The 27556-nt window shown below is 61.5% G+C and overlaps 1 protein-coding gene across 6 annotated transcripts; it reads left to right on the top strand.

The window, feature by feature from the left end:
- On the top strand, window positions 1-26163 carry LOC105489752 (SET binding factor 1). 6 transcript variants are annotated; one of them, XM_011754789.3, is made up of 42 exons: window positions 1-132; window positions 6534-6619; window positions 7086-7223; window positions 7315-7476; window positions 7560-7670; window positions 8007-8030; window positions 8291-8396; window positions 8519-8651; window positions 8742-8850; window positions 8924-9037; window positions 9158-9235; window positions 9690-9803; window positions 9889-10017; window positions 10099-10197; window positions 10480-10684; window positions 10779-10891; window positions 11735-11884; window positions 12220-12288; window positions 12370-12528; window positions 12608-12876; window positions 12950-13122; window positions 13200-13273; window positions 13351-13546; window positions 13781-13908; window positions 14357-14535; window positions 14662-14798; window positions 14912-15119; window positions 15398-15594; window positions 15672-15809; window positions 17720-17797; window positions 18154-18335; window positions 18422-18601; window positions 19202-19303; window positions 19375-19560; window positions 19642-19768; window positions 19839-19969; window positions 20041-20271; window positions 24288-24395; window positions 24494-24705; window positions 25363-25450; window positions 25517-25648; window positions 25734-26163. In XM_011754789.3, the coding sequence occupies exons 1-42, from the start codon at window positions 78-80 to the stop codon at window positions 25830-25832; spliced, it is 5709 nt and encodes a 1902-aa protein (XP_011753091.1). In that variant the 5' UTR covers window positions 1-77; the 3' UTR covers window positions 25833-26163. The 6 variants fall into 6 exon arrangements, with proteins under 6 accessions (XP_011753091.1, XP_011753094.1, XP_070936929.1 ...); XM_011754792.3 differs by lacking the exon at window positions 8007-8030 and having other exon boundaries at window positions 7318-7476; XM_071080828.1 differs by lacking the exon at window positions 8007-8030.
- Window positions 26164-27556: the final 1393 nt, after the last annotated feature.

Raw genomic sequence — 27556 nt, 5'->3', positions numbered from 1 at the left:
GCCATGAGCGCGCCGCCCTCGAGTCCCCGAGCCGCGGAGCCCGCCCGCGCCCCTCGGGCCGCCCCGCGTCCCTCGCCATGGCGCGGCTCGCGGACTACTTCGTGCTGGTGGCGTTCGGGCCGCACCCGCGCGGTGAGTGCCGAGGCCGAGCGCTGAGGGTCGGGGGCTGGGTTTGAGGGTCGGGGGTCGGGGGTCGAGGGCTGGGGGCTGGGGACCAGGTCGGGGGGCCGAGAACTGAGGGCCGGGCACTGAGGGCCGAGGACCGGGGGCTGGGCGCTGAGGGCCGGGGTCGGGGGGCCGAGGGCTGAGGGCCGGGGACGGGGACCGGGGCCCGGGTGGGGGCTGAAGGTCGGGGCGGCCTGACAGCCCGTGGGGAGAATGGGCGTCCGCTGGGGGCGGCGTGGCCGCGCGGGCCTGGTGGCGGCCGGGAGGGAAGCCTGGGCCCGGCCTGCCCGGCCTCTGTGGGGTGGGACGGGCTCTCCCCTTGGCCGGCTGCCGGCGGCTGTGGCTCTAGTGGCTCCAGGGGCGCGGACCCGCGGCTCACCAGCCCGCCCCTGACCTTGGTGCTGCGTCTGAAGCCCCTGGCGGTCTTGGCGGGGTGCAAAGAGGGGGTGGAGTTCGGGTTGGTGCATGGAGAAGCGGTGTTTGACTTGAAACTGGGAGGATTTCAGGAGGAAGCGTCGAGAGTAGAGAGGAGTATTACTGGCGACTCGCCTGACGGGCCAGGCCCTGCACGCCAAGCCCTGGGTGGGGGATCAGCGTGGCAATGGGTGCCTATGCCCAGGAGGTCTGTGTCTGGGGTCAGCGCCCGTGTCTGAGAGCCCTTCAGCCCAGGGGGTAGAAGAAAACGGAGCCTGACGATGACATCAGCAGCAGCCTGGAGACAGCAGCGCTGGCGAGCGTGCTCGGTGTGCCAGGCCCCGCACAGCCCTTTGTGTGCATGATCTCACCTCTTCCTCCCAGCAGCCCACCGGGGTTGCCCTGCTGTTGCCCCCATCTGTAGAGAAGTCAGGCGGGGATAAGTTGACTGCCTGGCCTGGGCCGGCTCAGAGGGGCTGGGACTGGCACCCAGGCAGTCAAATCCTAGCTGCAGACGGGCAGTAAGTGGGGATGGCTGTGTGGTCAGGCAGGGGCTGGATGTTGAGGTGGGGTTGAGCTTACCTTCCCAGTTACCGTGTTTTTTTTGTCAGTCCAGCTGTCGCTGTCCCCACCCAGGACCTGGACTTCTCTCTTCTTTGTGTTTCTTCTGCTGGACCCCCCCCACACTTCCTGAAGCCTCTTTAGCGTCTTCTTCATCTCCAGCCCCTCCTGGTAACCTCTTACGCAGCACACGCTCTACCCTGTTACCGTCTATCCAAATGTGTGTCTTATGGCACCGTCCTATCCAAGTGTGTGTCTAACGGCACCGTCAGTCGTGAGCATCTGCCTTTTTCTTTAGAGAGGGAGTTCTCGCTTGCTAGGAGCACACAGTCCTCATCCCCCGGGTGCAGGCTGGCTGTCAGTGTTGCCTTGACCCACAGAGGGAGCTGTCTGTGCTGAGGCACCTGTGAGGGGCAAAGAGGAGGCCGTACCACCTGGGGCAGAGGGTGCCTGAGGGAAGCAAGGCTGGCTGAGGGCTGCCCTGGCGTGAGGGGCCTTGGGCTGGGGGTCGGAACAGGGGCTGCAGGAACAGCTGATGATGACCCTGATGATCCTAAGGGCAGTGTGGAGAGGGTTTCGGTTGGCAGAGACTGCAGGCAAAGGCCAGGTGGGAGGCTTGGTGGCCATGGGGTGAGGAGTTGAAGGTGGGCACAGAGAAGAGGCAGAGTGGGCTCCACGACAAGCTGGCTGTGACATGTGTGTGCTCACTGCTGGAGCCACATGTAGTGCAGGCACCTGTGTGTGTGCACGACAAGCTGGCTGTGACATGTGTGTGCTCACTGCTGGAGCCACATGTAGTGCAGGCACCTGTGTGTGTGTGTGTCCTTTGCGCAGGACAGGGTAGAAGGCTAGAGCCCGAAGTGCCCCCCTCGCCCTTCCCCTAAGTGGCAGGGAGGAGTGATAAGTGGTCCACTGTAGTAGGATTGGGGACCGTGGAGCCCTGTGCCCACTACCTTCTGGGGTTGAGCTGGTCAGCTGCTTGCTGGCCTCACAGCGCCTTTGAAGGACTTGTTTATCCTTGAGGGGAACAAGCCTATAGACTGGGACTCTGGTCATGGACTGAGGATAGAACCAGGTACCAGGGCAGGTCGGGGGCGGAAGAGGCAGAGGAGCATGGCGTGGGGATCACTTATCTCTGCTTTGCCCCTTGAGAGCCTTGTGACTTGGAGCCAGTCGTTTGGCGCTCTGTGCCTCAGTTTCCTCATCTGGGGATGGAGTGAGTCATGCTAACCTCCCAGGCTGCCGTGAGGATGCAGTGAATGCACACGTGTGAAGCGGTGGCACACAGGAGGGCCCTGGAAATGATGAGTATCTTTAGTGACTGAGCAGCAGGTGTGTGGATTCTCTAGGCACAGATACAACAGACACTTCTAAGTGGGTAGAGGACCCCCTCTGTTCTGTCAGGCTGAGTATGACTTCAGGGCCGGATGCAGGGTCTCTTGGGTTGGGGATTAGGAGGGCGGATAGCTTGTCTTGCCTGGATCTGGACATCCTGTCTGGAGCTGCTGGGTGCAGGACCAGGGTGCTGAGGGTGCACGAGTCCTGCCTGAGGCAGCATCCCAGTTGCTAGTGGTCACCAGCTGGAAACCTCTCAGGAAAGATGGGGAGGGGCCCTGAGAAGGTAAATGCCTGTGCTGGCCGTGACTCTTTCACCTCGGAGAGTGATGGTGGCCGGCGCCGGCCCATCTGCAGGCCCCTCACCTGGTGAGTCAGGGATCACCTTCTGTGCCCTGGGGCCAGCATCAGGACTAGACAGACCTCTGCCCGGCTCTTCGCCCAGAATGGCCCTGATCACAGCATGGCCAGTGCTGAGGTGTCTTTGGGAGCAGGAGACACATTTGATCTGGCCCTGACCTGGCCAGCGGCCTTCCAGCTCCAGCAGCCAAGTGTGCGTCTGCCTGGGAGGAGGGGCTGGACCCCTTGCATCTGAGAAAAAGACCTTTTACCCCATGGCCTCGCCTCATCCTGACTGTGATGAGCTGGCTGCATTCTTGAGCCCCATCTACTGTCCCCACCCACGTTCCTTCCCGCCCTCTGGAGCGGGCCGGGGCTGTTTGGGACGGCCTCAGCTGCCTCCCAGCCTCCACCCTGGGAGCCGGAAGGGGTCCAAGGCCTTGGGTCAGAGCTGCTCTGGTCTGATGGGCAGGGGAGGTTGGGGGGATGGCTGAGGAAGCTGCAGGGGCCCTGCACATGGCCTGCCGCTGTGGCTGAGGGAGCCATGTGCATGTTGGGGTTCGGTGGGTGGTGTCGCAGGAAGGTGCTCTCCTTCCTTCTTTTCTTCTCTTTTCCTATAGCTGGGTTCCCCCCAGAGCAGCAGAGCTGGCCAGGGCTGGTCTTCGTGCATGGTGGGGAGTGTGGTGGGGGAACAGGACAGGCTGCCATCGTTCTTTGCCTCCCTACAGCACACGCTGGCCTGGGCCAGCCCTCCAGGCGTCAGAGCCTGGCACTGGTGATGGGGTGCTGCCAGCAGATGACAGAACGCGAGGTCTGTGTTCGCCTGCCTGCCCGCCCGCCTTTCAGGCCTGCAGTCTGTGTGGGGCTGGCTGCGGGGACACTGGTGCAGGAGGAAGCGCTTTTTGAGGAGCTTTCAGGACAGGAGCCCTAATGTCCTTGGGTGGCCCCCTCGGCCCCATGTTCAAAGGTGGAGGGGCAAGAAAACCTTGGTGCCCTGTGCCACACGGCACACTGTTTGGATTCGTCCTGTTGCTGAGGGGAGGATCGGGGAGGATACCCTCCTTCCTCTCTGATCTGAGGTAAAGGCAGCACTCTGGTGGGCAAGGAGCTCAGCTGCTGGAGGTCACTCCTGTGGCAATAGGGCTCAGGTGGGGTGGGTGGGGACCCCGGAGAGACATGGCAAACCCCCCCATCCCCCTGGAGGCCAAGATGTGGCCTGGCCCCAGACAGCACAGAGCTGAGGTGCAGGCTGGGACCTCAGAACGGGGAGGAGGAGAGCTGCTCACAGCCCAGGGCTGCAGGGCCCTCCATGGCCTGCTTTTCCAGGGGCCAGCTGTGTTCTGTCATTCCCTGGGGCTCCGGAAGGTGCCCTGTACTTCTGATTGAGGAACCTGTTTGTTTGTGGGGTGTGAGTGCGTTGGGTGTGGGGAGAATGGTCGTGTAGCCGACTGTATGTGTTCTACAAGCCTTAATTAGTCTGTGGTCCGTCCCAGCCAAGCTAACAGGTGCACTAGCAGTCACTGGGGTGTGGTGGAGGGAGGTCGGTCCTAGGATCCCTGTAGGCCCCAGGCTGGGGCAGAGCGTCCCAGGGGAGGGGGTGCTCTGTGGGCTGAGACCTGAAGGCTGCTCTGAGACCTGAAGGGCCAGTCTGGGGCCGTCATGGCACAGAGGAGCTCAGGGAGAGATGTCTGCTGGGCCAGCCCAAGGAGAGTGGAGCTCAGGGCTGGCTCTTTGGAGGGTAGAGCCCTGCAGAGGACTTAAGGCTGAGTGAGAGTTGGTGCTTCACAAGACAAATGGGGTGGAGAGGGTCAAGGTAGACAGTGACCTGCCACTTTGCCCATCCTCCTGGGGAAGACTGCCTTTCCTGCCTGGCCTGGGGGAGGCTGCAGTGCAGGGACTGCTGTCCCTGTTCATAAACCCCTCTTCCTTCCTCCGCCTGCTGCCTCGTGGCAAGAACTGGGTGAGTCCTGGGTGCCAGCCAGGGCTGGGCCCAGATGGTGGTTTGGGGCCGAGCACAAGGAGGCCTTTGGGGGAGTGGGTGGAGTGGGGGAGGAGCCGCAGCTCAGGGCCTGTGCCTGAGTGAGCTGTGCTTGGGGGTGTGGAGGTAGGTGTGGCACCCGCAGACACCTGGGCCCTCATCAGTCTGCCGCCTGTCCTCTGCAGGGTGTCAGTGGTGGGAGGGGGAGGGGAGCAGGAAGCTGAGGTTTTGTGAGTCAGAATTGGCCCCTCACCGCCCCACCATCTCCCACTTAGCAGCAGCCTGCCCACCGCCGACTTCCTTGGCTCTGCCTCTGTAACCCTGGAGGGCGGGTGGTCTCCCTGCCTGTGGGGGACCTGTGGAGTGTGTGCCATTGGGCTGCCAGGGTTGCTCATCTGTTCCCAGGAGGACCAGGCACGCTGGATGTGGGGCTGCAGCTTCCTGGGGATCGGGGTGGGGGTACACGAGGCGATGTGTGTTGTGTAGGACCCCCCTTGCCCGTCTGGCTCTGCTGCCTCCGCCAGGTGGGTGGCGGTGTTGAGGCCTGTGCAGGCGGAGGATGGGCACAGGCCCTGGGACCTGTGGGTTGTGTGGAGGAGGCAGGGAGGCTTTCGTCCTTCTTGCTGCACCTGCTCCGTCCTGCACAAGCCCTGTGAGGCCTGTGGAGCCGTCCTGCAGCGGGAGCCACACCCTGAGTATCCCGCTGTGGTCCTGACCACCAGGCCTCCTAGTCTGGCTCTCTAGGGGTGAGCCACAGGCAGGCACCTTTAGCCCAGCAGTGTGGACTGGGCCTGGAAAGAGTGCCCTGGGTGTGGTTGTTGGGGGAACAGAGTAGAAGGAGAGGAGGGATCTCTTGGGGAGGTGTAGGCCTCTTGGCTTCCCCTGCCCTGAAAGCCTCCTCCTGGCCCAGGGGAGCTTAGGCTGTGCTCAGCAGCCATCCTATGGCCTTTGTGCAGGGAGATTTGGAGACAGGGAGCAGGCCTGGATGCGACCACCGTCCCACTCTCCTCTGAGAGCTGCTGGATCCCAGTGCTCAGGAGGCTGTCTGGGTATCCTTCAGTGGTCGTCCTGGACCAAGTCTCCATCCTTCCCGTCTGGCTGCTGCCCCTCTGGGTCCTGCTGGCTGTGGGGATGGTGTTCTACCAGGCAGCTGCCAAACTCCACCTTCTGGGACCTGTACTGGGTCCTGTCTCTGAGGCAGCTGGGACGGGGAGGAGTCTGGGGCTGTGGGCGCAGGGGATGTCCCCTAGCCTGGTGGGGCTGAGGCTTCTTGAATCCCACACAGACAACAGACGTGAGTCCTCCACATGCCTGGCTGGGCCCAGGGCTGGTGGGTGACAGGGAGCTCTGGGGGATGCCCACTGTTGGGGGGCTGAGAGCCTAAGTGGGGGCCTGGCTGTGGTGGCAGATGCTGTGGGGGCTGTGGAACAGTCCTGAACTGTTGACCTTCAATGGAGGGCTGCTGTGCTGTGTGAAGCTGGGCTGCTCAGGCTGAAGGAGGTCTCTGGGATGGGATCGGGGAATGGGGATGGTAGTGGCAGGGGCTTCTCTACGCTCAGGTAGCCTTGGGGTCTGCGGCTGCCCAGCAGACTCTGCATACAGAACTATTTTTAGGGAACTGAGGCTGATCTGGTGCCAGATGAGGGCCTGGTGGGTGGGAATGTTTCCACACTGGGATCCTCAAGCCTCCTGGTGGATGGGGGGCGGGTCGGGTGCTCTGACCACCTGTTCCTGTCCTCAGGGAGTGGGGAAGGCCAGGGCCAGATTCTGCAGCGCTTTCCGGAGAAGGACTGGGAAGACAACCCATTCCCCCAGGGCATCGAGCTGGTAAGTGGGGGGCGTGCTGAGACGGTGCTGGCAGGTGGAGGGGGTGGCAGGTGGGGAGGGCAGGTGGGCACAGCCCTGCCCTCGTCCCTGACTGAGGGGCCTCTGCAGTGCCCGGCTTACCGCTGAGTGAGGGACCAGACAGCAGAGCCGCTGTTGGGGGGTGTGGCCGGCTTGGCCGGCAGACTGCTCGGTGCTCATGTCACTGTGTCATGTTGTCACTCACTCATGATGGTGGGGACTGTTCCCATCTTCTGGTCCTTGCCCCAGGTGGGGAGGTCAGAGGCTGTTACTCCTTTCAGTCGGAGACACTGACGCCCAGGAGGCCACGTGTCCCCAGGGTCTCCAAGCAAGGAGCTGCCTGTGTGTGTTGGAGCCTCCAGGCCTGGCAGTGCAGACGCTGGGGCAGGTGGGCTGGTTCTTGCCCCAGGTGTAGGGGGAGGAGCTGACTGCTGAGCCCTCCCTGCAGTTTTGCCAGCCTAGCGGGTGGCAGCTGTGTCCCGAGAGGAATCCACCGACCTTCTTTGTTGCTGTCCTCACTGACATCAACTCCGAGCGCCACTACTGCGCCTGCTTGACCTTCTGGGAGCCAGTGGAGCCTTCACAGGTCAGCTTGGGGCCTCTGGGTATGGCATGAACAAAGCTGCATCCTTGGGCCATGGCCAACTCCCCCTGCCCCCATCTCCCCCGACCCCTAGCAGGAAACGACGCGTGAGGAGGATGCCACAGAGAGGGAAGAAGAGGAGGATGAGGGAGGCCAGACCCACCTGTCTCCCACAGCGCCTGCCCCATCTGCCCAGCTGTTTGCACCGAAGACGCTGGTACTGGTGTCTCGACTTGACCACGCGGAGGTGTTCAGGGTGAGGCGGGCAGCCGGGGTGGCGAGGCAGGACGAGGGTGCTTCCATCGGCTGTCCTGCCACTCCCAGCTCTGGTCATTGCAGAACAGCCTCGGCCTCATCTATGCCATCCACGTGGAGGGCCTGAATGTGTGCCTGGAAAACGTGATTGGGAACCTGCTGACGTGCACTGTGCCCCTGGCTGGGGGCTCACAGGTGGGTTTTGGGGGCAACTGGTGTCTGCACAGCCACAGGCCCTCCTGCTGGGGCCCTTGTAGGTATTTGGAGCCCAGCCAGAGCCACACACAGCTGGAGGCCTTGGATGCTCCCTCCTGTGTCCTTGTGCCACCGTTGCCCCCGACAGTCCTGGCCTGCTCACCTGGCCTTTGCACCTGTGCTTTGGGCCTGTGTCCTTCAGCCTCTCTGTCCGCTCCTTCAGTGGTGTGTGCCTGTCTCTGGATGTTGGTGTCAGCTTGTTTGTCTGCTTCCTGCCCTGTGCCTGGGTGTGTTGGGGTGTCTAACTGTGTCTTTCTGCCCGTCTGTCCTGTGCAGCTGGACTCTGTTGAGGAAGGAGCGGTATGGATTCTTTGTTTCTTCTGCCCACCTAGGCCCCATCCCTACCCCCAGTCAAAAGCAGCCACTCCTGTCCTGAGTTTTCTCTGCAGCTGCTTGGGACAACAGAGGCAGGGCATGGCATTTCCCTCTTGCCATGTTGCCCATCCCAGCCAGTCCCACCTCGGGTCTGTCTGTCCACCAGGGTGTGCCTGGGGCCACGGTGCTCTGGGCTGACTTAGATCTGGTCAAGCTACTGAGTCCCAATCATTCTTTTTTTGCAGAGGACGATCTCTTTGGGGGCTGGTGACCGGCAGGTCATCCAAACTCCACTGGCTGACTCGCTGCCCGTCAGCCGCTGCAGCGTGGCCCTGCTTTTCCGCCAGCTGGGTGAGCCTGTCTGTCCCACCCCTGCATGGCTTCCCCTCGGGGGCTGGTAGTCAGGGATGTGGGTTCTCGCTCTGCCTGGGTAGGGGCCCAGGGTCCTCTCCAAGCTTCTCCTCTTCTTTTAGGCATCACCAACGTGCTGTCTTTGTTCTGTGCCGCCCTGACGGAGCACAAGGTTCTCTTCCTGTCCCGGAGCTACCAGCGGCTCGCCGATGCCTGTAGGGGCCTCCTGGCACTGCTGTTTCCTCTCAGATACAGGTGACCCCGCCCGGCCCTCCCAGCCCCTCCTCCTGGCCCCTTTGCCCAGCCACATCCCCTGGCTCACTGCGTCCTTTGGGGCCTGCACAGCTTCACCTATGTGCCCATCCTGCCGGCTCAGCTGCTGGAGGTCCTCAGCACACCCACGCCCTTCATCATCGGGGTCAACGCGGCCTTCCAGGCAGAGACCCAGGAACTGGTAAGGGTTGTGCTTTGCGTCCACCTCGGCCTAAGCCTGCGGGTCCCTGACTGCCGGCTCCCTCGGCCCGCAGCTCGACGTGATCGTTGCTGATCTGGATGGAGGAACGGTGGCCATCCCTGAGTGTGTGCACATTCCACCCTTGCCAGAGCCGCTGCAGAGTCAGACACACAGTGTGCTGAGCATGGTGAGGGACACCACGGGCAAGCGGGAGCCTTGGGGGCCTTTGGGATGTGGCCGCCTGGCAGCACGGGGAGCCTAGAGCTGGGGCCAGCGTGCAGCTGCCTGCTCCGTTCTGTGCTGGCAGGTCCTGGACCCGGAACTGGAGTTGGCTGACCTCGCCTTCCCTCCACCCACGACGTCCACCTCCTCCCTGAAGATGCAGGTGGGTGTCATTGCTGCTCCTGCATGGGGACCCCGGGGCACTCAGGCTGCCCCGCTCAGGTCTGCTGCCACTGACACACAAGGCACCACCCCCAGGCTGGCCCCGGCTCCTGTAGCATAAGCAGGAAGGAGCCTGGGAGCAAAGCAGCTGCCAGCAGTTAGGTGTGGTGGTCGTGAGCGGTGCGGGTGAGGCGGCAGGGGCCCAGCAAGGGGCTGGAACTCAGCCTCTGGTCACAGGAGCCCTTGAGGGTGCTGAGCAGGAGTGCCTCATCCAGACAGTTTCAGAGTTGCTGGTGGCCCTGTGTGCAGAATGGTGGGAGGGGCAGAAGAACGGGAGCAAGGCAGCCTGGGGAGGCCCCATCCCAGCTTGGGGTGGGGGGGTGGAGGAGCCCCTGAGGGACCTGGCGTGGGGGTCGGCAGGGCTGGCTTTCGCCTGCAATCAGCTTTCCTCCCAGGACAAGGAGCTGCGAGCCGTCTTTCTGCGGCTCTTCGCTCAGCTGCTGCAGGGCTATCGCTGGTGCCTGCACGTCGTGCGCATCCACCCGGAGCCTGTCATCCGCTTCCATAAGGTGGGGCACCTGGTGGCTGGGGGTGGAGTGGGAGATAAGTGCCTGGTGGAGACCCCTGAGGGACCGACCTGCTTGTGTCCCCCAGGCAGCCTTCCTGGGCCAGCGTGGGCTGGTGGAGGATGATTTCCTGATGAAGGTGCTGGAGGGCATGGCCTTTGCTGGCTTCGTGTCAGAGCGTGGGGTCCCGTACCGCCCCACAGACCTGTTCGATGAGGTGCACCCCCACCCTGCCCGCCCAGCCCCCTGCCCTGGCTCTGCCTGACCATGGCACCTAACCTCCTGCCCACCCCGCTAGCTGGTGGCCCACGAGGTGGCACGGATGCGGGCAGATGAGAACCACCCCCAGCGTGTCCTGCGTCACGTCCAGGAACTGGCAGAGCAGCTCTACAAGAACGTACGAGGGTGGCAGGATGGGAGGCGTCGCACCACCTCGCTCCCTCGGCCCCTGCTCCGAGGGTGGCAGGATGGGAGGGCATCGCACCACCTCAGTCCCTCGGCCCTGCTCCGAGGGTGGCAGGATGGGAGGCGTCGCACCACCTCGCTCCCTCGGCCCCTGCTCCGAGGGTGGCAGGATGGGAGGGCATCGCACCACCTCGGTCCCGAGGGTGACAGGATGGGAGGCGTCGCACCACCTCGCTCCCTCGGCCCCTGCTCCACACTTCCCATCTCCCCGCAGGAGAACCCGTACCCAGCCGTGGCAATGCACAAGGTACAGAGGCCCGGCGAGAGCAGCCACCTGCGACGGGTGCCCCGGCCCTTCCCCCGGCTGGATGAGGGCACCGTGCAGTGGATCGTGGACCAGGCTGCGGCCAAGATGCAGGGTGCACCCCCAGCTGTGAAGGCCGAGAGGAGGACCACTGTGCCCTCAGGGCCCCCCATGAGTGCGTAATGAGGAGGGACGGGGAGGCAGGTCCCGGGCATGGCCCAGGACGGGCATGGGGTCGGGGTCCGAGTGTGCGTGTTCTCTCCCCACAGCTGCCATACTGGAGCGGTGCAGCGGGCTGCATGTCAACAGCGCCCGGCGTCTGGAGGTCGTGCGCAACTGCATCTCCTATGTGTTTGAGGGGAAAATGCTTGAGGCCAAGAAGGTGAGGGCTGTGCAGGCTCCAGCCGGGCCAGGGCAGCGGGTTTCAGAGGAGACCTAGGCCACGCTTCGCCCTCGTGGGTGCTGACCCTGCCCCGGGGCCTCCTCTGTCTAACAGACAGCTGGGGGTGGCTGGGCCAGCCTGAGGGCAGGTGGGCGCCGGCTCTCCTCTCGACCGCAGTGAGTGGTGGGTCAGGCCTGTGTGGGAGGCCCAGCCAGGGAGATTTACTTCCAGTTTCAGAAATCAGAAGGTTTCACTATTATGTTTCCTCTGCATCCTTCCCCTTAAATTGGGCCGTACACGACCTGCTCCTCGTACTTTATGGAAACAGAGCTTGCTCCCTGCTGTTTTACCCTCTGTGATGCTCACTTCACACCTCTGGGGTCTTTCATCATGGCCAGTTGGAGTCTCTTGTTTTTCATTGGCTGTGTGGTGTCCCTTTGGGGGGGCCAGTTTTGTGATGAACGATGTAGCAATAGAATACAAACTCCAAGCCTTTCTGTGGCCGGGCCTGTGCCAGGCGAGTCACTGAGCCCTGGCCAGCCAGGCAGCTCTGAGCCTGTGAGCCGGGGGGCCTGGGCCACAAGGCCTCTCTCTGGAGCGCACCTCCCTGCCGGCTCACAGGTCCAGCGTCTGTGTCCTCGTGTCTGGCCTGGTGAACTTGTACTTGTGGAGCTGCTGGGCCCACTGGAGGTTTTAGTCTTTATTGGTCAGCAAAGCCCCAGAGTCTGGGACATCCCATCTGAAAGTCATTTGGGTCTCCTGGACTCCTGCTGCCCTCCCTGCCTGGGCCCCCAGTGGGTCTTTTCTGTGCCCTCAGCCCGTGTCTCCTTTCCCCACCTGCAGCTGCTCCCAGCTGTTTTGAGGGCCCTGAAGGGGCGAGCTGCCCGCCGCTGCCTTGCCCAGGAGCTGCACCTGCATGTGCAGCAGAACCGTGCGGTCCTGGACCACCAGCAGTTTGACTTTGTCGTCCGTATGATGAACTGCTGCCTGCAGGTGAGGCCAGGTCTCCCATCCTGCCAGGGGCGCATGAGCGGGAACAGGCGGGGAGACCCTGGTCTGCGGGTGAGAGTAGAGAGGGTGCAAGAGACTCCTGTGCCAGTGGGCAGGGGTCCTGGGTCTGCAGGGAACACAGTGGAGAGAACCGTTGTTGGGGGCAGGTGCTGGGGCCTGGGGTTTCCTGATGTTGAGCCTCTGAGGCAGCCCTGGGGAGCTGGAGCCACGGTGTCAGGTGCTGGTCCGCGGTGGCTACGGGGGTGGTGGGGGCATGGTGGGAGGTGAATGCTGCCTGGGAGGGGAGATGTCCTCACGGGCTCTCGCTTTGCCTGCAGGACTGCACTTCTCTGGATGAGCATGGCATCGCAGCTGCTCTGCTGCCTCTGGTCACAGCCTTCTGCCGGGTGAGTGGTGGCATGGCTGAGGTCTCCTTCCCAGCCCCTTCCTGGCTGCATCCCGCTGACCTTCTCCCCTGGTTTCTGCAGAAGCTGAGCCCGGGGGTGACGCAGTTCGCGTACAGCTGTGTGCAGGAGCACGTGGTGTGGAGCACGCCACAGTTCTGGGAGGCCATGTTCTATGGGGATGTGCAGACTCACGTCCGGGCCCTCTACCTGGAGCCCACCGAGGACCTGGCCCCCGCCCAGGTGCGCAGGGAGTCCTGGGGCTGGGGACTGGGGGCTGGGGGCAGTGTGGCCCCAGCTCATGCCTGTGGTGCTGTGGCAGGAGGTTGGGGAGGCACCTTCCCAGGAGGACGAGCGCTCTGCCCTGGATGTGGCTTCTGAGCAGCGGCGCCTGTGGCCAACCCTGAGCCGTGAGAAGCAGCAGGAGCTGGTGCAGAAGGAGGAGAGCACGGTGTTCAGTCAGGCCATCCACTACGCCAACCGCATGAGCTACCTCCTCCTGCCCCTGGACAGCAGCAAGAGCCGCCTACTTCGGGAGCGCGCTGGGCTGGGCGACCTGGAGAGCGCCAGCAACAGCCTGGTCACCAACAGGTGAGGCGGGGACTGGGGGTTGGGCCCAGTGGAGTGGGCGGGGCCCATGCCCACAGTCTCTTCCCTGGCCCAGCATGGCTGGCAGCGTGGCTGAGAGCTATGACACGGAGAGTGGCTTTGAGGATGCAGAGACCTGCGATGTGGCTGGGGCTGTGGTCCGCTTCATCAACCGCTTCGTGGACAAGGTCTGCACGGAGAGTGGGGTCACCAGCGACCACCTCAAGGGGCTGCATGTCATGGTGCCAGGTACGGGGGTCTGGGCTGGTGACACCCCCTTGGATGGGCAGGGCTGGACGCAGAGTGTGAGAACTGCCTTCCCCCAGACATCGTCCAGATGCACATCGAGACCCTGGAGGCCGTGCAGCGGGAGAGCCGGAGGCTGCCGCCCATCCAGAAGGTTTGTGGGGGCCAGCAGGGCTGCGGGCGCCCAAGGCCGGGGCTGCATCCTGAGCTCCTGCTCTTGTTTTCGAGTAGCCCAAGCTGCTGCGGCCGCGCCTGCTGCCTGGTGAGGAGTGTGTGCTGGACGGCCTGCGCGTCTACCTGCTGCCGGACGGGCGTGAGGAGGGTGCGGGGGGCAGTGCCGGGGGACCAGCATTGCTGCCAGCTGAGGGTGCCGTCTTCCTCACCACGTACCGGGTCATCTTCACAGGGATGCCCACAGACCCCCTGGGTGAGCCTGCAGACCCTCTGGCCCTGTCGCCCCCTCCCGCCAGGTCTTTGGGGTGAATGGACTTTCCCTGTTTCTCCCGCCCTCTTCTTGGGGGTTGTGGATCCCCATGGGAAATGGGCCTTTGTCTGCTCCTTCCCCACCCACTTGGGATCCCCCATAACTGTGGTACCCTGAGATTCTGGGACCCCCCTGCCTTATCTTCCTTGCTTCTGACTCTACCTGGCCTGTCCTAAGTTGGGGAGCAGGTGGTGGTCCGTTCCTTCCCGGTGGCTGCGCTGACCAAGGAGAAGCGCATCAGCGTCCAGACCCCTGTGGACCAGCTCCTGCAGGACGGGCTGCAGCTGCGCTCCTGCACATTCCAGGTGGGGCGTGGTGCACGGGTGGGGCTCTCGTCCCCACCCTGGTCTTTCTCGTGCGAACCGGTCTTTCTCGTATGAACCATTTTTAAGCCAGTTTCCACCAGTGGCCCTGCTGTTAGGCCTGCGTGTCTGGGGCCCTCACCGTGGCTCGAGTTGACGTCCACTGTTTGATATGCAGTCTTTGGGTCCTTGTCCTTTCCTTGGGGCGCCGACCCTCAAGTGCATGTCTTGGGTGTGCCTTGCAAGCCCGGGCCTTACCTCACAGCCACTGAGATGTCAAGTTTACACAAATGCTAGCCTTTTTGTGACACGGGCACAGGCCTTTGCCTGTGCCTTGCTTCTCTCTGTGTCACGGCTGCGGGGGGAAGGGGAGCCTGGCACCTGGCAGCGTCAGAGTTGGGGAGGGGCTGGGGGCCACCCAGACTCCTAAGGGTTGCTTTTTCTGACGCAGCTGCTGAAAATGGCCTTTGATGAGGAGGTGGGGTCTGACAGTGCCGAGCTCTTCCGCAAGCAGCTGCATAAGCTGCGGTACCCGCCGGACGTCAGGGCCACCTTCGCGTTCACCCTGGGCTCTGCCCACACACCCGGCCGGCCCCCGCGAGTCATCAAGGACAAGGGTCCTTCCCTCAGGTATGGATCTGGGTCCCAGGCCGGGGCAGCTGGGCCTCAGCCATGAGTTTCCGCTCCAACCCTCCTGGGCCCCTGTGCCCGTCTTTGTCCCTCTTCCTCTCACCTTGGTGACTCTGTGTGCCCCAGAACCCTGTCCCGGAACCTGGTCAAGAACGCCAAGAAGACCATCGGGCGGCAGCATGTCACTCGTAAGAAGTACAACCCCCCCAGCTGGGAGCACCGGGGCCAGCCGCCCCCCGAGGACCAGGAGGACGAGATCTCAGGTGGAAGGGTGGGGGGAGTCCTGGGTGGTCTCTGGATGCTGACACTCGCCAGGGAGGATCAGGACAGGTGGAGTGGCCTCTGGGTGATGACCCCGTGTGCCTGGCCTGCACAGTGTCGGAGGAGCTGGAGCCCAGCACGCTGACCCCGTCCTCAGCCCTGAAGCCCTCCGACCGCATGACCATGAGCAGCCTGGTGGAAAGGGCTTGCTGCCGCGACTACCAGCGCCTCGGCCTGGGCACCCTGAGCAGCAGCCTGAGCCGGGCCAAGTCTGAGCCCTTCCGCATCTCTCCGGTCAACCGCATGTACGCCATCTGCCGCAGGTGAGGCCGGCCGGGGCTGGCCGGGGGGGTCGGCAGGTGACTGAGTGTCTTTCCTGCCTCCTGTGGGCCTGGGCCACGGCTCCTGGTCACGTAAGGAATGTGGACGGGGAGAGGGCGGAGGGACGGGCCACAGGGCTGGGGGCGTGGGCTGGAGGGCCCCGTGGCTGAGCTGGAAGTGCCTTCTGTTGGGAGCCACGGGCTGGCTCCTCTTGCCCTGCTTGGGGCATGAGCCCAGAGTGGGTGGGGCCGGCCGCCTTCACGCCTCTGCCTCCCCACAGCTACCCAGGGCTGCTGATCGTACCCCAGAGCGTCCAGGACAACGCCCTACAGCGCGTGTCCCGCTGCTACCGCCAGAACCGCTTCCCCGTGGTCTGCTGGCGCAGCGGGCGGTCTAAGGCCGTACTGCTGCGCTCTGGCGGCCTGCATGGCAAAGGTGTCGTCGGCCTCTTCAAGGCCCAGAACGCACCTTCTCCAGGTACCTCCTGCGTCCTGCCCTGTGCCTGCTCTGCCCTATCCCACCCTCCCCTGCCTCAGCTCCACGTCCTACCCTAGGCCAGTCCCAGGCGGACTCGAGCAGCCTGGAGCAGGAGAAGTACCTGCAGGCCGTGGTCAGCTCCATGCCCCGCTACGCCGACGCGTCGGGACGCAACACGCTTAGCGGCTTCTCCTCAGCCCACATGGGCAGTCACGGTGAGGGTGCTTGTGGGCAGACGGTGGGGCCGGGGGCACTTTGCGGGGCTGTGGTGGCATTTGTGGTTTGGCAGGCAGGCCACGGAGGGGCAGAAACGGCGTTGATCGTGGATGTTTGGGTATGGGATGAGGAGCATGCCCTTGGGGTGCCGTGGGGCAGGGGCGGGAAGCCTGCCCAGACCAGGTGTGTGCCCTGACCTCCGTCCGCCCCGACCTCCGTCCGCCCCGACCTCCGTCCGCCCCGATCTCTGTCCGCCCTGACGTCCTGCCCTCCCTGACATCCTGCCTGCTCTGACTGCCCCGCTGTCCACCTCTGTGTCTGCTGCAGCTTCCTGCAGGGGCCTCTGGGTGCTGCCTCTACGTGGCTCTGTCTTATCATTTCCCACAGCCTGGAAACATCCCAGATGCTCCTCTGTCCTGTTCCCTCCCAGTGTCACTGTTTCTCCTCATGCCCCAGCCTCCGCCCTCCCCGCATCCCCCTATCCAGACTGTCTTTGGAGCCTCTGGCCTGGCTCTGCCTGCTGCTTGGCCTCTGTCCTCGTGTGTCCTGGTTCCTTGGGCCTTGCCCGAGCTGGCCCGGCTGTCTCTGTCCCCACCGCCTCGCACACTTTACAGGCGCCGTACACACACTGAGGTAGACTGGCCCCTGGACGGGGTGGCAGGTATGCCCCGCACTCACTGTCTGGAGCACCTGTTCTCTAGTGCAGAAGTGGTTTTGTTTTTCCAGATACCACGTTACATGGTTCTGTTTTACACTCACCCTGTCTTCCTGCCTTCCCACCCCTGCCAGAAACCCTGAGTGGCGCTTGCGGGTGGGCCCGGCCCGGCCCGGCCCGCCCCTCCATCACCATGTGTGTGCCTCCCGTGGAGTCCCTTTTGCGTCTCCGACCATCCCCAGTGCCCGTGGCTGCTGCCTCCCAGTGTCCCTCTCAGTGCCTAGCAACACTCGGGCTCAGCTTCCCTCAGCTGTAGTTGTGGCTTCTAGTCCCAGCTCTGACCTCTTTATAAGGACCCACTGGGCCCTGGTTGGCATCCAAAGCGGGCTGGTGCTGCGTCCTCACTGTGAGCTGGGTGCCTGCAGTGTGGCCACCGTCAGAGGATGCAGGGTGTGTTGGGCTGGCATTGTGCTTGGCCCCTGGTGACTTGGTGGGCGAGGAGACGTTTCCTCTCTCAGTCCCACCCTCGGGCTCTACAGAAGCTGGTGAGCCTAAGGCAGGGCCAGGCGCCCAGAGACCCACTGTGGACCCCAGGCATCTCCCAGCCCTTTGGGCTGCCACTTCCTCTTGTGGCCTCCCCTGTGCCTTCAGGCCACATCGTCCAGACTGTAAGCCTCAGCCTAGGACTCAGACCTGCCTGTGTCCTGGACTGAGCTGCTCTCCATCCTTTTGGACTGGGCTCAGGCTCTGAGCCCACCCTCTCCCCTCTTTGGGAAGTCTCCAGGTCGCTCGCCTATTCTCCAGGCCACACCTCTTGGGCACCTCCTGTTGCTATGCCCTGAACAGAGGCCTCTGCATGCCCGTCTGTTGCGAGTTCTGAGCTGTGCCCATCACAAGCCCTGGTCCCCTGAGTGGAGGACAAAGGGCCAGGGTGTGGAGGAGGGACTCAGAGACAGACTTGCCCTGAGCTGATTTAAGTGGGAAGAGAGGAGGTGTTCGGGGGAGAGCCCGGGATCCCCACCACACAGCCCTTCTGCTGCCACAGAGTGCTCTGCGGACTGCCCTGCCCTGGCAGAGAGGCCTGCACCAGGATGGCTCTTCCCACTCTCCTGAGATCAGGGACTTGGGGCTGACGGCTGCTACCTCCAGGCTCCCTGGGGGCTTGGTGGGACCCTCCGGCCTGTAGGCACCCCCCAAGCTGGGCACGCCCAGGCCTGGGGCTAGGCCTGAGCCTTCTCTCTGCTGTGCCCCCAGTTCCCAGCCCCAGAGCCAGGGTCACCACGCTGTCCAACCCCATGGCGGCCTCGGCCTCCAGACGGACCGCACCCCGAGGTACCGTACCGAGCCTGCACAGGCCAGCCCTTACTTGGTGCTGGTGGCCTCTAGTGTGCACTGAGTTATTGCGGGCACTAATGTCTCCCTCCACGCCTGACACTAACGACCTGTCTCCCGAGCCCCAGTCCTTACCTACCTGACCCGCGAGTCCTGCCCTAGAAACTAACACTGGCTGCCACCCCACGTCTCAGCATCTGTGTGTTCCAGCCCTCCTCTCGCACGGCCCTGCCGGGGTCCTGCCAACCACCCCTGCCCTGGGAGCTCAACCCCCTCCCTGGAGGCCAGGCCCAGCCAGCCCCAGGTAAGTGGTGCCCTGGCCCCCCTCGGGTGCTTACCTGGCGTCTTCTCCACAGGTAAGTGGGGCAGTGTCCGGACCAGTGGGCGCAGCAGTGGCCTTGGCACCGAGGTGGGCTCCCGGCTGGCTGGCAGAGACACGCTGGCCCCACCCCAGGCCAACGGGGGCCCTCCCGACCCGGGCTTCCTGCGGCCGCAGCGAGCAGCCCTCTACATCCTCGGGGACAAAGCCCAGCTTAAGGTGATTGGGCTGGGGGGTGGGGGTGGGGCTGGGCAGGGGGCTTGGGGCCTCACGTGTCTCATGGTGCTCGGCCGGGTTCTTTTCAGGGTGTGCGGCCAGACCCCCTGCAGCAGTGGGAGCTGGTGCCCATTGAGGTATTTGAGGCACGGCAGGTGAAGGCCAGCTTCAAGAAGCTGCTGAAGGCGTGTGTCCCAGGCTGCCCTGCTGCTGAGCCCAGCCCAGCCTCCTTCCTGCGCTCGCTGGAGGACTCAGAGTGGCTGATCCAGGTCTCTGCACTGCCCCTGTCCCTCTGCCCACCTTGGTGCTGGGCCTACCCCTTGGCTAGAGCCAAGTGGACGGGTCTAGGTTTGCTTGTCTGAGAGTGTGGAGCGCTGGAAGGAGGAGGTGACGGCCACTTCCCACCCCGGCTCTGGGGCCGGAAGGCAGCTGGCAGTGAGAGTGGCCAGGGCCTGGGCATGGGTGTGTCGGAGCAGCTTGCTGGGCCCAGGTGGGCCGATGACCACACGGGGGATGCGGTTTATGGTTCTGGGCCTCTGCTGCATTCTTGTGGGGGTGGGTACTGACAGGACGCTGGCTCGGTGAACACTGAAGATGAGGCCACTGGGCATCTTGAGGGACAGGGACGTCCCTCAGTCCTAGAGAGCTTGGAAGGGGGTGGGCTGTGGCCAGCAGGCTGGAGGTGGCGGTGGTTGGCATGCCCAGAGCAAGCTGTGTCGGTCCAGTACTGTGCCCACATACAGGGCTCAGAGGGCTGTGGACAGGGCCTGCCTCCCCGGTGCCTGTGGACGTGCGGGTCTCTAGCCTGATGAGTGGTGAGGCGGGAGGGCGGGGGGTCCCAGAGGTGCTGAGGCTGCCTGTCCCTGCAGATCCACAAGCTGCTGCAGGTGTCTGTGCTGGTGGTGGAGCTCCTGGATTCAGGCTCCTCTGTGCTGGTGGGCCTGGAGGACGGCTGGGACATCACCACCCAGGTGTGTGGCGCATGGGGCTGGGGTGGGCCAGGCTTCCGGGCTCCTCACTGACCCTCCGGCGGTGCTGGCAGGTGGTATCTTTGGTGCAGCTGCTCTCAGACCCCTTTTACCGCACGCTGGAGGGCTTCCGCCTGCTGCTGGAGAAGGAGTGGCTGTCCTTCGGTCACCGCTTCAGCCACCGTGGGGCCCACACCCTGGCTGGGCAGAGCAGCGGCTTCACACCCGTCTTCCTGCAGTTCCTGGACTGCGTACATCAGGTGGGCAGGCTGCTGTGTGGGTGGGCCGGGGCTGTGCACCCTGACTGCTGACCCCTGGCCCCTGACCCACATGGCGTGCAGGTCCACCTGCAGTTCCCCATGGAGTTTGAGTTCAGCCAGTTCTACCTCAAGTTCCTCGGCTACCACCACGTGTCCCGCCGTTTCCGGACCTTCCTGCTCGACTCTGACTATGAGCGCATTGAGCTGGGTATGTGGGGAGTCGGGGCTGGGACGGCCACGGGTCAGGAGGGGCCCAGGCTCACTGCTGGCCTGTGCAGGGCTGCTGTACGAGGAGAAAGGGGAACGCAGGGGCCAGCTGCCATGCAGGTCTGTGTGGGAGTACGTGGACCGACTGAGCAAGAGGACGCCTGTGTTCTACAATTACATGTATGCGCCCGAGGACACGGAGGTAAGCTGGGGCCTGGGTCGGGTAGGCAGCTCCTGCCTGACCCAGGTCCTCAACTGCAGGCCCACCCCCAGGTCCTGCGGCCCTACAGCAACGTGTCCAACCTGAAGGTGTGGGACTTCTACACTGAGGAGACGCTGGCCGAGGGCCCTCCCTATGATTGGGAACTGGCCCAGGGGCCCCCCGAGCCCCTAGAGGAAGAACGATCTGACGGAGGCGCTCCCCAGAGCCGGCGCCGTGTGGTGTGGCCCTGCTACGACAGCTGCCCTCGGGCCCAGCCTGACGCCATCTCACGCCTGCTAGAGGTGCGTGTGGTCCCGGAGCAGGGTCTGGCCTGGCACCCCCTCCTCTTGCTCAGACTCCAGGGTTGTGCTTGTGTGTGCACTTGTACACGCACGTAAGTCCGGTTACCCCTGGGGGTGGCTGTGGCTCCCCAGGGCCCCGCCCCACTCGGTGGATGCTTCCAGACAGTGACCTGAGACCCCCAGGTCTCAGTACACAGCCTCCACTCTGGGCCCGCGTGTTTTCCCTGACGTGGCTTTGAGCAGCTCAGGCAACTCTTGAGGAGTCAGCCCTTAGAGATGACGGTGTTTTACTCCCTCTGCCAGACTGCCTGCCCCACCTACCCTAAAGTGAGCAGCTCTGGGTTCTTGCCCTGAAAGCTTGGGGTTGACATTTAGGCCTCTCTTACCCCTCACTGTGCCATCCCTGGTGGGCCTGGACTGAACAAGGCAGAGATGCCTGGGAGGGAGAAAGGAGACTGAGGGGTGGCGGCTAGGTTGGTGTGTAGGACTTCAGAGCTAGGCCATGGGGGGACCTGTACTCAGCTCCCCACTGTTGGCTGCGTGGCCTTAGAGGTTATCTGAGCATCTTAGAGCTTCTGTTTCCTCGTGCAGAAAGTGGAAATGCTGATTCCTGCTTTACAGGGAAGTGGTGAGGCTGAAATGAGTCATTTATTTCAGTGACTTAGCATGGGGCACCAGGTTTGGGGGAGCACGGGAGTCATGGTTTGCGACGGAGGTGATCCACACACAGACAGCGGTCCCTTTTTCTCTCAGGCGAAGCTCATTGTCTTAGGTTGGCGCGGTCCGATTGGTGCTGACGAGTCACTCAGCTTTGTGGTGACCAGCATCATCTTGCTCTGTGATTTTCTATACTTGTGTTTTTTACTGGTCTGTGTGTTTATGTTTAAGGTGAGTTTCTTGGACACAGGATGTAGATGTAGTTGGGTCTTCCTGTTACCCAGTCTAATGGTTTTTTTTAATTGGAATTTTTAGCCCATTTTAATTTACTGTTACTATTGATGTGGCTGGCTTTAAGTCTGGCGTCTCGCTGTTTGTTTTCTCTTTGTCCCTTTGATTTTTTTTCCTTTCTTGCTTTTCTTTTTTTAAAAAATATATTTTTAGTATTCTGTCTACTGTGAGTTGAGCTGTATCTCTCTGTGTTATGTTTCAGGAGTTGCCAGGGCTATAATCATCTGACTTGAAATTACATTACCCCGTTCACACCAGAAGAGCCTTACAGTGGTGTATGTCCATTCACGCCTTTCCTGTCCTCCTGTCACTGTCACACATTTTACTTTTACATATGACATAAACACCCAGCGTGGTGGTTTTTTTTTTTTTGAGACGGAGTCTCGTTCTGTCGCCCAGGCTGGAGTGCAGTGGCCGGATCTCAGCTCATTGCAAGCTCCGCCTCCCGGGTTTACACCATTCTCCTGCCTCAGCCTCCTGAGTAGCTGGGACTACAGGCGCCCGCCACCGCGCCCGGCTAGTTTTTTTGTATTTTTTAGTAGAGACGGGATTTCACCGTGTTAACCAGGATGGTCTCGATCTCCTGACCTCGTGATCCGCCCGTCTCGGCCTCCCAAAGTGCTGGGATTACAGGCGTGAGCCACCGCGCCCGGCCTGTTTTTGTTTTAAACAGTCAACTTTGTTTTAAGGAAGTTAAGAAGAAAAACGTCTTCTGTTTTCGCCGTTTTTAACATTCTTCATTCTTCAGTGTAATCTGGTCTGGTTATTATTTCTCTTCGGCCTGAAGAATTTTTAATGTTTCTGGTAATACAGATCTGCCAGTCACAAGTTCCCTCAGCTTTTGTTGATCTGAAAACATCTTTGTACCTTTATTATGCAAAGGGTGTTTCCTCTGGATATTCAATTCCAGGTTGACAGCTTCTTTTTTTTTTTTTTTTTTAACATTCAGCAGCTAAACTGATGTCACTTTAAAAGATATCATTACTGCGCCGGGCACAGTGGCTCACGCCTGTAATTCCAGCACTTTGGGACGCTGAGGCAGGTTGGATCACCTGAGGTCAGGAGTTCGAGACCAGCCTGGCCAATATGGTGAAACCCCATCTCTACTAAATATAAAAATTAGCCGGGCATGGTGGCGCCTGGAATCCCAGCTACTCAGGAGGCTGAGGCAGGAGAATCGCTTCAACCTGGGAGGTGGAGGCTGCATTGAGCTAAGATCGCGCTAGTGCACTCCAGCCTGGCGACAACAGTGAGACTCTGCCTCAAAAAAAAAAGAAAAAAAAAATTACTTTGTTTTGTGGCCTGTATTGTTTCTGCTTAGAAGTTGGTGTTCATTCTTATCCTTATAAACTGTGTATAATGGTGCCCTTTCATCCTCTGCCTTAAGATTTTGCGTTCATTTTTGGCTTCAGCAATTTGACCATCATGGTTTTTGCTTTCATCCTGCTTGGGGTCTGTGGGATGATCATTTTCGTCAAATTTAATACATTTTAAGCCACTGCTTCTATAAATTACTTTTTCTGCATAATCTCTCCCTTTCTTTCCGGGACTTTCTTGTCCTGTATGTTGCTGAGGCTCTGCTTTTTTTTTCTCAGTTTTTATCTTTGCAATTCATTTTGGATGATTTCTGTGGTCCTATCTTCAAGTTCACTACTCTTTTCTTTGTTTTTAATATACTCAAGCCCATCAAATGAATTTTTTTTTTTTTTTATTTCTTGAGACAGGGTTTTGCTCTGTTGCCCAGACTGGAGTGCAGTGGCACAGTCATGGCTCACTGCAGCCTGGACCTCCCAGGCTCAAGCAATCCTCATGTTCATTCAGCCTCTTGAGTTGCCGAGACTACAGGCCTGTGCCACATGCCGGCTTTTTTTTTTTTTTTTTTTTTTTGTAGAGACAGGGTCTCCCTATGTTACCCAGACAGGTCTCATAAACTCCTGGGCTCAAGCAGTCCTGTCACCTTGGCCTCCCAAAGTGCTGGGATTACAGGTGTGAGCCACCGTACCTGGCCCCATCTAATGAATTTAACTCTCTTCATTATAGAGATTCCCCATCTGATAAACCGTTATGTCCATCTTTTCTTTTAAATCTTGAAACATATTTATAACTTAAAAATATATACAAAGATGGGGTCTTGCCCTGATGTTGCCCAGGCTGTTCTCACACTCCTTGGGTCAAGTGATTCTCCCTCCTCAGCCTCCCAAACTGTTGGGATTACAGGCGTGAGCCACTGTGCCCTGCCTGTGTTGTCTTTCTTTAAGGAGTCTTGGGTTTTATTCTTGCCGGTAGGTAATGAGCTTGTGGGTCAGCTTGATGTGTTTGAAGCTTGTTTCTAAGCTTTGTTTGGGCAGCTCTCCGGCACCTCTAGAGAAGCTGCAGGGATAAAGCAGCCTAAGGTGTGTGGCCTCTCCAGGGCTTCAGTTGGAGTTTCGTGTCTCTGTGTCTCCGGTGAGGTCCTGCCACACTGGCTTTTTGGAAGTCCAGCGTCTTTCAGCATTGCTTAACCTCTAGAGTTTGGACTCGGCTCATAGCTTTTTTTTTTTTTTTTTTTTGAGGCAGAGTCTCGCTTTGTCGACCAGGCTGGAGTGCAATGGCGCACTCTTGGCTCACTGCAGCCTCCCGAGTAGCTGGGATTACAGGTGCCCACCACCACGCCCGGCTAATTTTTGTATTTTTAGTAGAGACGGGGTTTCGCCGTGTTTGCCAGGCTGGTCTCGAACTCCTGACCTCAGATGATCCACCCGCCTCGGCCTTCCAAAGTGCTGGGATTACAGGCGGGAGCCACCGCGCCTGGCCAGGGGGTGTGTGTTTTTAACTTACCCTGTTGGGGTTTGTGGTGCTTATGTTGTTTGATGCCTCTTGTTAGTTTGGGAAATTTTTCAACTGTTGTCCCCAAATATTCACTTTGCATATTTCTTCCCTCCCTTTGCCATCTCCCCCTGTGATCCAGTTACACACGTGTTAGGCCTTTCCATTGTATCTCTTTCCTGTATTTTCCATCCTTTTGTCTTTTCATGCTGTAGTCTGGATATTTCCTTTTGAACAAACTTTTCACTAATTCTCCCCGCCAGGAGCTGCAGAGGCTGGAGACAGAGTTGGGCCGACCCGCTGAGCGCTGGAAGGACACCTGGGACCGGGTGAAGGCTGCACAGCGCCTCGAAGGCCGGCCAGACGGACGTGTGAGTGAGGGCCAGTGTGAGCGGCCACGGTGGGCCTGTTGCTGGGAGAAAGTGGCGTCTGCCCAGCCCTGACCCAAGTCCCAACCTCCTGTTTCCAGGGCACCCCTAGCTCCCTCCTGGTGTCCACCGCACCCCACCACCGCCGCTCGCTGGGTGTGTACCTGCAGGAGGGGCCCGTGGGCTCCACCCTGAGCCTCAGCCTGGACAGCGACCAGAGTAGTGGCTCAACCGCATCCGGCTCCCGCCAGGCTGCCCGCCGCAGCACCAGCACCCTGTACAGCCAGTTCCAGACAGCTGAGAGTGAGAACAGGTATGAGGGGCCCTCCCACTGCTGCACGGAAACCTCTGAGCTGGTGTTCTGGGGTCCCAGGCAGTCCTCTGGTGGGAGATGCAGGTGCTTTTGAGGAGCTTGTCATTTCTTAGGTTAGAAGGATTTGTTGGGAAGGCCACAGTGATGGCCTAAGTATACGCTACCATCGGGAGGGGTTTGGGGTGTGGAACTGGTGACCGCAGCCGACCACAGCCTGCAACGGCTGAGGGAGAAGCAGAAAGAGGGAGGTAGTGGGGCCCCCATGAGTCTGGAGCCTGACAGGATCCATCCCGGGCAGCTGCTGCCACGGCTGCTTCCACAGATCTACCTGCCCGGCATCCCTCTCCTCGTCAGGGTGACTGCCCTGTGTCGGGGGGCTGCTTTCCCAAGACCCTGAGGCTCTGCTGTGGGGATGCTCCCTGGAGTCGAGGGGGTGGGGCATCCTTCACTGTCTCCTTTCTGGGCCGTCTTCCTGGGCTTGCAGCCCCGAGGCTGCTTTGTGGCCCCCTGGCCAGCGCTCTGGGCGTAGGTCAGTTCTGGGGACAGGGAGCCTGGTCTTACCTCCTGGGCTGGGACAGCAGGTGGGGACAACTGCTGGGGCCTGGGCTTGGCTGGGCCATGACAGCCAACCTGGCCCTGGTTCTGCTGCAAATGCAGGTCCTACGAGGGCACTCTGTACAAGAAGGGGGCCTTCATGAAGCCTTGGAAGGCCCGCTGGTTCGTGTTGGACAAGACCAAGCACCAGGTGAGTGATCAGGTGGTCGGGGGGACTCGGGGGAAGGGGCTGCGCTGACTCTGTGGCCTCCTCCAGCTGCGTTACTATGACCACCGTGTGGACACAGAGTGCAAGGGTGTCATCGACCTGGCGGAGGTGGAGGCTGTGGCACCTGGCACGCCCACCATGGGTGCCCCTAAGACTGTGGACGAGAAGGCCTTCTTTGACGTGAGCCTTGGCCGGGGCTTGGGAGAGGGGAGGGAGGGGCTCTGGGGTGTGGGGGCTGCGGAGTCAGTAACCTGCCCTTCCCCAGGTGAAGACAACGCGTCGCGTTTACAACTTCTGTGCCCAGGATGTGCCCTCGGCCCAGCAGTGGGTGGACCGGATCCAGAGCTGCCTGTCGGATGCCTGAGCCTCCCGGCCCTGCCCGGCTGCTCTGCTTCCAGTCGTTACCGACCACTAGGGGTGGGCAGGGCCGCCCCGGCCATGTTTACAGCCCCGGCCCTCGACAGTATTGAGGCCCCGAGCCCCCAGCACTTGTGTGTACAGCCCCCGTCCCTGCCCCGCCCCGCCCGGCCGGCCCTAACTTATTTTGGCATCACAGCTGAGCACCGTGCCGGGAGGTGGCCAAGGTACAGCCCGCAATGGGCCTGTAAATAGTCCAGCCAGCGGCTGCAGGCGAGTTTCTAGAACCAGAGTCTATATAAAGAGAGAACTAACGCCATGCTCCTGTGCCTGCCTTACCCACGTCCCAGCTGCCTGTTCTCTGCCTACCCAGAGGGTCCCGTCTGCCCCTATCCAGGCCCACCTAGTGGGAGGCTGGCATCTTTCTCATGAGCCTTTCCTGGTGCCTGGGTCCACCCAGCTCAGCCTGCACGTCCCTGGGAGTGGCTTTGCTCTGGGGGCAGATCGAGCAGGAGGCTTCACTGGGGCCTTGCTTGATTCCCCCCAGGCCTCAGGGCTGGTCTAGGGGCCGGCACAGCTGGAGAGGAAGCTGCCATCCCTCCCCAGGGGGTGCAGAAGCTGGCATCACGGAGGCTTGGGGGGTGAAAGGGTGGGTGGTCATTTGCCCTCAGGAGGCTGTTGCAAGTCCAGAGGACACTTGAGGTGGACGGCAGCTTCTGGTTAGACCCTCTGAGCTGAAGGGATGGAGGCCAGACCCAGGAGAGGGTACAGCAGGCGCCCAGGGGAATGCGGGTCGACCACATCTGGCCCTCTTCAGGCAGCAGGCAGCACCTGGCAGAGTGAGGGGGCAGTGCCCGTGGGGGATAGACCCTGTTCTTGGGAATTCTGGGGTCTCAGAGGGCCCCGGTCCTTCCCTTTTTGGTGTCACTGTGGCCCCTCACTGCTCTTCCCATTCAAACCTGAGTCCCACCCGGCCCAGGGCTTCGCCTGCTGAGCTGCTGTGTCCTTGCCTGTGGCGAGGCCTGGCCAGGGGTGTGGGAGCAGAAGGTGGGGAGGGGTGTAGGTGCTGCCAAGGCCCAGAGAACATCTGAGAGTGGCACCTGGTGACCTGGCCAGAGGGGTGGTGGGGGACAGGGGACCCAGCGAGAGGCCCTTCTCAGGTGGGAGGTGAGCAGGTGGGGGTGAGGGGAGGGTTCTGGTGATCACTGCAGAGGTGGGGCCTGGTGCTGGCAGGTGGGGGGGGCCAAGACCCTCCCCTGGGGGGACGTTGAAGCCAAGGACAGCGTTGGACCCTGTCAGGCCCAGCATGATGCCACCACCTCCCCCACCAAATAGGTGGTGCTGGGACACCGGGGGGGCGGGGGAGACGTGGTCGGGCTCACTTGAGCCACTGAAACCAGCCAGGTCTTCCCTCAGGCCAGGCAGATGGAGCCTGACCAAAGTTCCTGGCACCTGGGAAACCCACAGGTCAGAGTAAGGGGAGAAGGGACCCTGCCCTCCCTATTCCACGTTTGTGGGGGGAGAGAACAAATGCCAGGCACAGGGCAGGGGGTGAGAACAAGGCAGAGTGTGTAGCTGGGGCGGAGCCGGCCTCTGGGGAGCTGAGCAGGTCCTCGCCAACCGTGGTGGAAGGAGACCCTTGAGTCATTTTTCAGACGAGCCCCCCGGCAGGGGTTCCCACTCAGTGAGGCCAAGGTGGGGCCCAGGCTTCCGGGAGGGGGAGGGGGAGCT

This window comes from Macaca nemestrina, chromosome 15 (assembly GCF_043159975.1).
Source record: "Macaca nemestrina isolate mMacNem1 chromosome 15, mMacNem.hap1, whole genome shotgun sequence".
Classification (NCBI taxonomy): Eukaryota; Metazoa; Chordata; class Mammalia; order Primates; family Cercopithecidae; genus Macaca; species Macaca nemestrina.
Note: the sequence above shows the minus strand (reverse complement) of the source record. Positions and strands in the feature narration are given on the sequence as shown.